This window comes from Hydra vulgaris, chromosome 03, assembly GCF_038396675.1.
Source record: "Hydra vulgaris chromosome 03, alternate assembly HydraT2T_AEP".
NCBI classification, from domain to species: Eukaryota; Metazoa; Cnidaria; class Hydrozoa; order Anthoathecata; family Hydridae; genus Hydra; species Hydra vulgaris.
In genome coordinates, this window is record NC_088922.1 from 38,017,501 (window position 1) to 38,030,000 (window position 12,500).

The window sequence follows — 12,500 nt, forward strand, 5'->3', positions numbered from 1 at the left end:
TGGATAGTATCAAGTAGTTCTGGTTATAATGACCAACCCTCGGAATTAGGAAAAATAAGGTCGACAATAAAAGGAAGGCAAAAAAAATTTGACACAAAGAGGTTACCATAAAACATAGGAACGAGGTCCGCAATTTTTTTCCGATCTCAAACACTTTTAAGTCGGGAGTTAGGTCGGCATTGCCGAATGCCAACCCTAATTCCGAAGGTTGAATGACACTGTTCCTTTCTAAGAATACTTTGAGTTTTATACTTTCAAACTGTGTTACATAATCTTTGTGTATAGATGATAGTGAACCAAATAACGAAGAGAGACTGAGGTGTTGTATCACTGGTGTCAGCTGTTATATTCTGACAAAGGAATGCAAGCATAAATAGGAATTAAAAAAATAAGGAATAGCGCGAGTATACATCAACTACCACGAAGATGTATTTATTAATTGTGATAGATTATAAAGATCTAACAAAATCCATAGATAAGCGTTCCCTAGGTGTAGTTCCTAAATGAGACAACCAGTGTGGAGTTTTTAGAAATGCAGTTTGAGTAAGTTACAGGTTGTACATTAGCCTGTGTCAAAAAAATAAAAAATACTTTACTCTTCAATCTTAGTAACTTGACCCGAAAAGACTATATTTAAAGTTTTACAACTGTAGGCAGTGATGATCTCTGAGTTTATTTGGGGGTACTGTTTTTTTTAGTGACATTGGGGTTGGGGAAGAGTTTACCAGTGGACATAACGAACTGCTACTTTTGTTATGCTAGGAAAAACTATTTTTTATTTCTTTATTTTTATAAATTTTATTTTATTTAGCAAACACTATGCTATTTGTAAATATTTATTGAAAATTGATTTTCGTTAAGTCTTTTAAACATTTACTAACTATATTTTAGTAGTTTTAATTTTAATAGTTATTAAATGTTCAAAATATTAAAACACTTTTAATCAATATTTACAAATTGCGTAGTATTTGTAAAACTAAAATACTAGTAATTGCGCTCAAGTCTTGCATTCAAATAGTTATTGTCTATATATAATATAACATATTTTACAGACAATAACAATTTGAATACAAAAGGTAAGCATTTAATAAGCATATTTTAACTAATATTTTAATTTTCATTTGGATTTAAATATTAGCAATTGCGTTCATTTAACTTTAACTAAAGATTTATAATTTTCACAGTGCTATAAGGTGCTTTTTAAATAAAAGAGATAAATACAGTAAACTTAATGATGAAAAGAATATATCATTAAGTATAATAAAATTTCTAAACAAAAATGTTTGCAGAAATTAAGAAATTAAAAAAAAAATTAACTTAATAAAACGTTGAACTGAAAATATGAAACTGAAAATGAAGAAGAGTTTATTAAAATACTATTATTTATACTTTTTTTTTTAATGAATTCATTATACTTTTCATATCAACTTATCAGGTTTGAATGTATTGAAAAGAAAAGATAAAAATTTTAAAATATTCTTTAAAAATGTGTTTTCTTTGTAAGACATCAATAAAAAGACATTTTTTTTTTGCTTTTCTCATGAAAAGTTGCATGACTATGCAATAAAATTTTGTAAACAGTTTTGAATAATAAATAAATGCATTTTTGCTTTTTTTTTTGTCTATCTACATAATGACTCAAACCAAATAAGTTATATTTACTTTAAATTTTTTTAAACATTGTAAACATTAAAGTTTAAAAAAACTAAAACTTAATAAAATTTTTATTAATATTGCAATTACTATCTTTTTATTATTAAAGTTAAAAAAAATATGAAGAGAAACAAAACTTTCTAAACATTCTTTTTTTCCTAAAGTAAAATAAAATAGATAAAGATCAAAACTTCATTCATCCAAAAATTAAACTTACGCAATTACTATATTGTCACCAAAACCAAAATTTTCACCTTTCTTCATTTATTATTAAAAACAGTTAACTCTTAATTTCCAAACAACCAAAAGTTAACAATACTCTGAATTAGTATTTTAAAATCATGAAAAATTTGTTTTTTTATATATACAATTGTCTTTAAGTTGAATTTTGTAATAAGTTTTAATTTGTTTATAAATTCTAACATTAATTTTAATTTATTTAACTCTAACACTCAGTTAGTAACTGGATGATAGTTTTGAAACGCTAAACAGGTTACAGCGTTTCCAGAATAAAAAATGAACCAGCTAATATAAAAAGAAAATTATTTATTACTGCTGATAATAAGTTATTTACTTTGAAACCAAAACTTTTTCTATTATTAATAAAAAAAACAAAAGAAAAATAACAAATAATAAATATTTTTAGGGTGCTCATACTGCTCCAGCGGTACCAAAACAGGTCTGGATTCATACCTGGTAGGACAAATCTTTTGATGATGCTTTCTTACAATTTTTGTGAAAAAGAAGAAATTCTTTTAATTTTATCATAAACATTCTTTGTACTTTTTTGGATTAAAATTTATAAAGTATTTACAATAAAATATAGTCTTTTTATCTAGATATATCAAATGCTAAATCTCCAGCCAATTCTTTATTAAACATATCACACAATAAGTCACTATCCAACTAAACTTTACTGTGCAATTCACATTCAAATTTTAAAAATAATCATAATTTTATAAAAAAAAAACATAAAGAAATAAAAAAGTTTTAATAAATTTTCTGTAACAATACATATTTTTAGCTAAAAATATAAATTTTTTTAAAAATATAAATGTTTTTGCAGTTAACTCAGATACAAACAGTATTAATACTGGTAAATACCACAGAATAATAACAACACATAACAATAATATTGACTCTACCATCTTTTGGGCTCTCTGTTGGCAATATAGAGCCCACAATTCACATTTCTTAGAAGTTTTGTTTAGAGGTACTAGGGGTTCACAAAGATCACTTTATATTAAATTTAAAAGGGTCTGGCCAGAGATCTTTAATAAGATAAAAAGATTTGATAATGTATCTATCTTTGATTGGAACACTCTAGCTTCTGGTTTAATTTTTATGTAAAAGCCAATAAGGCCCTAACCTGCTTGATTTAAGCACTTCATAATGAAACTTTTACTTGAGATGATTATTGCAAGTTAAACTAAGTTTCTTGGGGAGCTACAAAGAACTTTAGATTCCTGCGGCCTACTGCAATTCATGAGACAAGATTCATGCCTGATAGAATATATATTTTACAACTCAGGTGACAAAAAATGTGATAGCAAGGTAGGCGAGAAAGAAGATGCACTAATGTTACCAAAACATCCTTTTACACATAACTTTATGATCTGAAACTTTAAACAATTTGAAGTAAATGAATAAGATTGCAAAGTATAGGGTTTTGACTTTTGTTACAATATGGCACAGGCATATTGTAACAAAATGACATCAGCCTTCAGAATTAGGATTGCCATTTGGCAATGCAGACGCAACTGGTGACCTAAAAGTGTTTGAGGTTGGTAAAAAACTGCAGACCATTACCCTATTGTATCAAATTTTCAATTATCAAAAATAATCAAAATTTCCAACCAACAATAGTTTAGGATCAGCAATAAAAAAAAACCAAACTGACCTCCTTTATCATAAATCTGCGGACTGGGCTATTGTACATTGGCTTGTTAGTTGTTTAATTTCAGTGGTTAAGTAGGGCAAGTTCCAGGTTTTGCAATAATGTACCAATCTTTTTAACTCCCACATGGTTATATGATGGCATAGTTGTAAATAATATTGAGAAAAGTTTTAACCGTTATTTTGAGATAAGCAATATCAAGTGGGGGCATTGGCTTTGGTATTTTGGTTTCCTGGTCTGTATGAAATTGTATAAATTCTGAAAATTCTAAACTAAATTAAAAAAGAGCAAGTTGGACTGGTGAACTTTGCAAGAGATAAGACTCAACAGAAGAAAAGTTACTTCAATGACCACAAAATATTAGTAAATGATAGGTTTAGAGAATTTTATGATGACGATGGTTTTTTTGTGTTTTAGAGTTTTTGGTATTTTAGTCATTTTTTTTCTTTTCTAAGTTTTTATTTTTTATTTTTGTTGAACTTAATTATATTGTCAAGTTAAGCGTATGTTTTTCCAGTTTAATATCCTGAATAAATTCATCCATACCCACTGAAAAATTGGTAAAGGTAAAAAAAAGAAGGTATAAATGTGTTCAAAAGTGGTACATTTCAAGCTTTTTGTTCCCAGACAGAACTAAAGTGGCTCTTTATTTATCCTACGTATCCCAAAGGAGAGTTTCAAGGATAGCTGAGCATTCATCCTCCAAATGTTGCCTATGCTAAACATACCTACCTGTATGCTTCGTAGTCTTTTTATAAAACATCAAAGAATGTTCACTACACAATAATCTGCGGGATTGAAGTTGATAAAAACTTAATTGTGGTTTCAATTTAGCAGTTTTAAATCTTGTTTTAAATTTTGTTAAAAAATTATCACACCGTGACGTCACGGTGTGACATAAAAAGATTCTAAAAATAACTTGAGCTGTATTATGTTTATGGTGATGTTAATTAGTCTATCATGTGAGTAGATTGCTGATACGACCAAAGATATCATTGAGTTATCATTTTCTTTGTTATATTATTAAACAGCTGTTGTTTTGATGCAGGTTTTATTTTATTTCTTTAAGAGATAGACAGTTGCCAAGCAAATCCTTTTTTTTTTTTTTTGAAAACCAATTTTTTTGTGGAGTGGCTAATGAGTGGTGTAGAAGTCATATTAATATGAAATTTATTTTATTTTTTCTTGTTATAATTTTTGAGCCAATTGTTGGAAGTTACGCTTTTTGAGGTCTTTGACTAAATTTCGACAAATTTCCAAGCATTGATGTAAATAGATTCTGATGTCGAATCCACCTAACTTTTTTAATGATATTTTCATATATATTCTTTTACCAAAAAAAAGCACTGTGCTTTTCAATTTAAGAAACATTTTTCTATCTATCTTTCACTGATTACAATAGATAAATTAGTCCTGCTGCCTTGTAGAATACACTTTTTTGAGCAAAAGGCTAGGAGAAGTTAACTCCGACTTAAATAACCCTCTGTCTTGGGACTCTTGGTTGAGTAAAGGCTAGAGATAGCGTCTTGATAAAAATACTCATCTTGGGCAGATATTAAACGCACCCGGAAACTCTCTTGTAGGAGGCCTTCTAGGCAAAGACTTAAGGAGTAAACAGATTCTATCTATCTGTTGACCAGCCTTGAAACCCTTCTTCATCTATTAGGCTGACGCAGATGCATTTATAACACATTATTCCCAGTTTCGGATAATGAATGCAGGATCTTCTTGACTCAATGCATGAGTTTTGCTTGTGTCTCTGATTTTATGACTAAGCCACTCATTCTATTATCTCCTAATGAGGGTGCAGCTCTAAAACTCAGTTTTATGGTTCCAAGGCTGGCTGGTAGTCAGATTTACGAACTTTGTGGTAGCTCTCTGAGAGGCTGATTCTATCAATATCTGTAAAATATCAGAATACTAATAATGCCAAGTTGCGCATGGATGGTGTCCCTGTTCGTACTTTTAATGTGCATTGTGAGGCCATATTTGAAGCCCTTTGTTATGGCTTAGGGTGTATTAATAGTAATGAGTAAATACTGTACTGAGTACTACCTATGCTTTGAGTCAAGTTCTTTAACAAATTTAAAAATGATTAAAGTACCAAAAACTCTAAAACACAAAAAAACCATCGTCATCATAAAATTCTCTAAACCTATCATTTACTAATATTTTGTGGTCATTAAAGTAACTTTTCTTCTGTTGAGTCTTATCTCTTGCAAAGTTCACCAGTCCAACTTGCTCTTTGTGAGATTAGATTGCGTTTGGCTGTCTCATCTTGTGATCTTAGTGTTGATGGTTATTTTACTTTAATTCATAAAGACTCCAATAGTCACATGTTTGGCTTGGGCATTTACATTTGTAAGAACTCGCCCATTTGTCAGGAAACTATATTTGAATTTACCAACTACTCTTTTATGCGCTTTAGTATAGCACCACTTCACACTATCACCTTTCTCTTGTTCTATATTCCTCTCCTTTATCGCAAGACTGCAATCTTTTCGATGTTATTTCTGATCAAATTGACCCTCTCTCTTTATCCACCAACCAATATCGTTGTTGGTGACTTTAATGCTTATCACACTGAATAGCTTAGCTCTAGTTTCAGTGACTTTGCAGGCATTAAGGCACACAACTTTTGCCTTTCTCAATCTCTAACTCAAATAGTCAACTTCCAAATTGCTTTCCAGACAACTCAAATTTAACTTCTCTAATTGACTTTCTGTCCTTGTCAGTGCTTAATTTCTCCACATACACCCTTAGGTGCTTCTGATCACAGTTTAATCTCTCTAAAACTATTATCTCATTCTTCTTCATCATCAGAACCCCCTATCATTGTACCTCTTACAACTACCTTAAAGCTGACTGGGACACTTTCTATGAATTTCTTTGTCATGGCCCTTGGATAGAAATCTTTCGTCTTCCTGCTGACAATGTGCTTATTACATAATTTCAATGATTCAGGCTGGCATGGAATCTTTTATTCCCTCTTGACGAATCCAAGTCAAGCCTAACTCTTCTCCTAGGTTTCCCTCACATTGTGCTGCTGCAATTTCCAATCAATAGCATTATTTCCATATTTATTAGCAAAACAATTCTCCAGAAAACAGACATCTATTTACTATTGCTAGAACCTATTGTAAAAAAGTTTTGTCTAAGGCCAAAGCCCGCTATTTTGAGGTCTTGTATTTTATCTCAAATATTAAGTTCTTCTAACTTCTAGAGAACCTTTAACAGTATCAATAATAAGGGCAAATCTATTACTCTACCTCTCTTGTATGGTTCAGATTTTGTCACCTCGCCTAAAGACAAAGCTGAATTGTTTGCCTAGAACTTTTCATCAATACCATCTCTTGATTCCACTAGTTTCCTTTTACCTGATACAGCCGTCAAACAGGTTGATCCATTACTTGACATTTGTATCACTCCAGCTTCTGTATCTAAAGTGATTTCCTGCTTAGATTCTTCTACAGCTTGTGGTCCAGACAACATAACTGTTGTAGCCTTGCAGAAGAAATCCTGGAGAGCAATCTGACTCGTCTAACTACCGTCCCTACTTTTCTTACTTGTTGTCTACTTGTCGTAGGCAAGGTTTTCGAGTCTTTAACAACAAACACTTAATCTCTCATTTTAAATCTAATAACTTACTTTCTAATCATCAATATGGATTTTGATCTTCTCATTCTACAGCTGATTTGCTAACAGTAATAATCTATAGGTTTTATTGTGCATTTGATAGAGGCGAAGAGGTTAAGGCTATCGCTCTTGACATTTCTAAAGCATTTGATAAAGTTTGGCATGCTGGTCTTCTCCGTAAGCTTTCTTCTTACAGTGTACCAGGTAACATCTTTAAGATTATTGAATCCTTCCTTTCCAATTATAGTATAAAAGTCGTCCTTAATGGACAGCACTTCATATCCTGTAACTTCAGGGGTTCCTCAAGGTTATATCCTATACTCTTTTTAATTTACTTTAACAATCTTCCAGATATTTTCACATCTAAGGAGGCATTAATCACTGATGATACTACCATTTATTCTTGTCTTGATAAGAAGCCAACACTCTCTGATTGCTTGAAGAGGGCATTTGAGCTTGAAAAGGATCTCACTTCTGCTACTGCATGGGGCTCACAGTGGCTGATGAGCTTTAATTCAGATAAAACTCAATCTTTTTCAGCCAATCGTTATTGCAATAATTTAGATCTTCCTAATTTTATGAACGGTAATGTACTTGATGAGTCATCTACCCTTTATCTTCTAGGATTAACTCTTACTTCCGATCTTTCTTGGAAACCATATATCAAATCAGTTGCAAAATTAGCATCTGCTAAGGTTGCATCTCTTTATCGAGGTCAACACTTTCTAACTCCGAATTCTATTCTTTATTTCTATAAATCTCAAATCAGGCCTTGTATAAAATACTGTTGCCATATCTGGAGCAGATCTTCTAATGATGCCCTTTCTCTTTTAGACAAGGTGAAAAAACGCATTGTAAACATAGTTGGACCTGAACTAGCAGCCATTATCACATCGTTGTAATGTTGCTTCTCTTTCTCATCCTTTTTCTGCGACTATTTCTAAGTGCTCCAAAAACTCTTATTCATTTAGTTTTTTTCCTCAAACAGCAGTTCTTTGGATTTCACTTCCTTCATCTTGTTTTCTTAATTCCTATAGTTTGCAATTTTTTAAGTTGTCTGTCAATCATTATCTTGCTCAATCTTCCAACTCTAATAGTGGTTGCTTGCAGAATTGTTGAAAGTAAAGATAATGAAAAAAAAAACCAAAAAAAAAACTACAACTTAATTTCTGCCTTAGATTTATATATATATATATATATATATATATATATATATATATATATATATATATATATATATATATATATATATATATATATATATATATATATATATATATATATATATATATATATATATATATATATATATATATATATGTATGTATAAATAGTCGCGTGTATAAATAGTCATCCAAAATAAAAAATTTCATTAAGAAAACAATACCTTAGGAACATTTTGAAACACTCGGTCTATCAATATTTGCTCATGAGAGTTAAAATGGGATGGGCTACAGTCGTCCACTGGTCCTTCTTTGACAATGTATACAGGGCTTGTTATGAGATTTTGTTGCGTAACAGACAAGCATAATGGGAATAAATGTAACTTTACTCAATAATTTTAATTGTAATTAAATAAAACCACATTAAAAATTGTTTTAAGCCTTTATCTTTATGAATTATCTTTAAATCAAACGATATTGTTATAAAAAAATTATAAAATTTAAATGTTATAAAAAAAAAAATATCCTTATTTTAAAATCTTATACTTATTTTTTAATTTTTTAATTTATATAAACTTATTTTAAAAAAAAAACAAGTTTAAATAAATAAAAAACATAGATATTTATTTTTAAATGAGGGGACACTTGTTTATGGTTGAATTTCTTAAAGAGATTTAAATGTACTTACCGCAGAGTTTTTTAAATGATTTACATAATTAGATTGGGTTAATAATAAATAACCCTCTTTAAAAAAAATTTGTGCTACCTAAAACATTTTAGTTCAACTGGCTTTTGACAAAATAAAAACTGTAATTAAACAAAGATTACCGCTTTTCTGCTTTGTTTTTGTTTGTTTTTTATTTCTATTCCTTATTAAATACAAAAAAAAAAACCAGTATTTTTAATTTTAAGATGTTATTGGCAGGACTTATTTTTGACAAATATCAGTATAATTTTGAAATTTATATACCTTATATTTATAGCACTAGTATTAGTTTTGTTCTTAAAATAAAATAAATAAAAGTTGGGCTTTTAAAGCGTTATTGATCATGTTATTTTTATTCGATTATTAAAGTTTGGTTTGTTTTATAAAAAAAAATCAAATTTTTTTACATAAAATTTACCAGCAAAGGTAAAACCCAAACATAACATTTATAACTTAAGTTTGAAAGAACTTTTTTTGTATTGACGTCATTTATTAACTACAAAAGCGCATTAATTAGACCAGTATTTTTTTGAAAATGGTACTTTTGGGGGCTAATTTTATTGTAAGCACTGTTTTATAAAATGACTCTAGATTGTCTTCTGTAGCTCCAAGGAGTCGTTGTTGAATTAAAGGTGAATAAAATCCTAGGGTTTCCAGAAAACCGCAGTTTCGATTTTGATAAAAAAAACCCGCTGTTAATCGTGGCTTTCGGTTTTTCTTGTTAAATAATAAAACTTATGAAAGTTTATTTTCCATTTTTTATTACAAAAGTTATTTAAACAAAATGTTCTAATATGTTTATATTTTGAAATAAAACTTATAAAGACTTAATGATTCCTCAGATAATTGTGATCTGATTTTTGTGCAGAAACTAGTGCAGCTCGTAAAAATGCGTTCAACATCTGTTGATGTGGGCTTTATAGAGAGAATTGCATTGTAAATTTTTCAAAATTTTCTGTTCTTTTGCCCATATTTCAGCACAACAAAAACTCTTGCTTAAGCAATTTGAATTGATCAGTAGAATAGGGCAAGTGTGTGATGCTATCTTTATTGAGAAGTGTGTTTAATTCATCCTTAAGAGAAACAGGTGAATTTTGTTGCTACATAGAGTTCCAACTAGTAGTGGTTCCTCATCATTAGAAGTAAATTCGAAAAGCTTAAATGCAAGTTTTCCAGCAAAATTTAAGTATTTTTTAATGAAACAACTGAAGGATCTTTTAGGCACCTTAACAACTGCATAACATTCATGTTAATTCTTTCATCGACTTGCTTTTTTAAATTTGAATACAATAAAGATGAGAATAATGTATTCATAGCAAATAGTTTTGCAAGCATGAGTTCAAGAGCAGTATCTGCTGTCAATAACATTGCATTTTCTTTGCTAAGGAATTCCACTGCTAGTTTTGCATGTAATGAAGCTAATGACTCCAAACCTAACTTGTTGGTTACATCAAGAGCATTTATTATAGTAAATTTCATGTTCATCCTCTTCTAAATCACTGTCCATTTCCTTGGGAATTGGTACGTTTGTGTCTTAATTTTTTTTGTATAATATGTTGCATACACCAAGATGAACTGCATGATTAAAGCGAAACTGATCAACAATATCTGTTAATTGCATGAGCTTCTTGTTAATTGCTGCACCATCTTGAGTAGAACCTACTACATATACAGATACTTAATGAATTCAAATGATCCTTAATACCGTGTTAAACTTTCAGCCAGACAGGAACCAGAAATCCTAATAAGGCTAGTTTTACAGGTTTTCTTATATTTGCTTTCATGCAAGTTGACACTCATGTATCTTCTGTGCCTTAAAGATGTGTATTCATCATGTGTTATGTTAAATTTATACCTCATTTGAATTTTTCGATAATTTCTTGTTGCATCGCTTCCTTTTTATTTACCAAAAAATCACATCCCTACTATTATATAGAGGCATGGATATCAGTCAATTTATACCAATGATTTTATAATCAAAATATTTGACCACTTCATCATTTTATCTATGTGTTGTAAAATTTATTTTGTCGTGTTAATTTTTAAAATTTCATGTGAACATAGATAAAAAGAAGATTAGTTAAACTTTATTTTTATGTGTGTGTTTTTTTTGTAGTTATTACTGCTAATATTGAATTTACCCATTTGAAAAATGCACTTATTGATCAGATAGAAAATTGATATTGAAGGTGTGTTGGATTTTCTTTTAAATCTACTGGGCCTGGTTTAAAAATATATTTTCTATGTTCATGCCAAATTTTAATGAAAAAGATTATGTAGCAGACACTTAATTTTTTGTAGCAGAATAGATACCTTAGTTAAAATATTGTTAATAAAGCAAAATATTGTGCAAATAACAACAAAGTTCCATGACAAAATGACCATTAGCCAAATGTAACATTCTAAAATAATTCACATTTTTCTCAAGCAATTCTCGTATTCAAATTTTATTACTTAAATGTGCATAATTTTTTGTAGAACTGTGGTTTTTCATGAAATTTTCACTATTGTAATACTAATTTTAGCCTCTTTTCAATGATATAAAAAATTCAAATATATATAATTAGTTTGAAATTTTTAAACACATACCTATATTATAATCAGTTATAAATAAATTTAAATAAAAATAAGAAATCTCCAAATTTTTAAAAATTCATCAATAAAAACTAAACAAGACAAATTCACAAAAGATTTGAAATATTTTCTATAATACAACAGTAATATTCTTCCAAATCAAGGTATTATAAATTACCTGCTCTAAAAGTATTCTAAACTGCTTTTCCAAAGATCTCCTTGCATCTTTTCCTTGCTGAACATAACCAGACGGAATATATTTTTCCATTAAAGAAAAGTTTTTATCGTTCATAATTATTTTTCCTTTTTACAATATTCCAAAAAAAAGTAAACAAGGAAACAATTTTAATTATTTAATAATAAAGATATGATTTGCACTCTTAGGCTTTTCAATTTAAAGTAAAAGATAACTTAAAGTAAAAGATAATTTTTAGAACAATATGTGTAATAATTCAAAAGACTTTTATTTAATATATCTGCAGCATATTAGCAGGATTTTTAATATGATTTTAAAGTGTATCAGTTATCAATAGTAAGTACTATTAGGTATTATAAAAATGCACGTTTTATATGTTTGCCGTGAGGACGTTTATAATCAAAATATCACATGATAAAAGTCGCACAAAACCTTAATAAAATTAATTCATTTTTTAATAATATGCTCAACTCTCGCGCAAGTAGTTTTAGGCTAGCTGTCAATCAAAAAAACTTTACACAGACCTGTCAATCAAGTTGGAAAAAAATATATGAAAGTTTAAAAAGTCATCGAAATTGAAGGCAAAATGCATTAAAATACCATAAACGATGAAAGAAAAATTTAAAGTAGGAAATCGACTTTCTTGTAAAATTGAACAAGCGGCACAAAACTTTT

The 12,500-nt window shown here is 29.1% G+C and overlaps 2 protein-coding genes across 2 annotated transcripts in view; one reads left to right on the forward strand and one right to left on the reverse strand.

Annotated features, from left to right (window-relative positions):
• LOC100210985 (O-phosphoseryl-tRNA(Sec) selenium transferase) overlaps positions 1 to 11,969 on the reverse strand; it is a 44,883-nt gene extending 32,914 nt beyond the window's left edge. The window contains exon 1 of the mRNA XM_065793131.1: positions 11,808 to 11,969. Within this exon, the coding sequence (XP_065649203.1) occupies positions 11,808 to 11,921 (114 nt within the window). The 5' untranslated portion in view covers positions 11,922 to 11,969. The remainder of the gene's footprint in view (positions 1 to 11,807) is intronic.
• Positions 11,970 to 12,281: 312 nt separating this feature from the next.
• The window catches only part of LOC124809150 (putative autophagy-related protein 11), a 27,721-nt gene continuing 27,502 nt past the window's right edge, over positions 12,282 to 12,500 (forward strand). The window contains exon 1 of the mRNA XM_065793132.1: positions 12,282 to 12,500. This exon is cut by the window's right edge and continues 76 nt beyond it. Coding sequence (XP_065649204.1) covers positions 12,434 to 12,500 — 67 coding nt within the window. The 5' untranslated portion in view covers positions 12,282 to 12,433.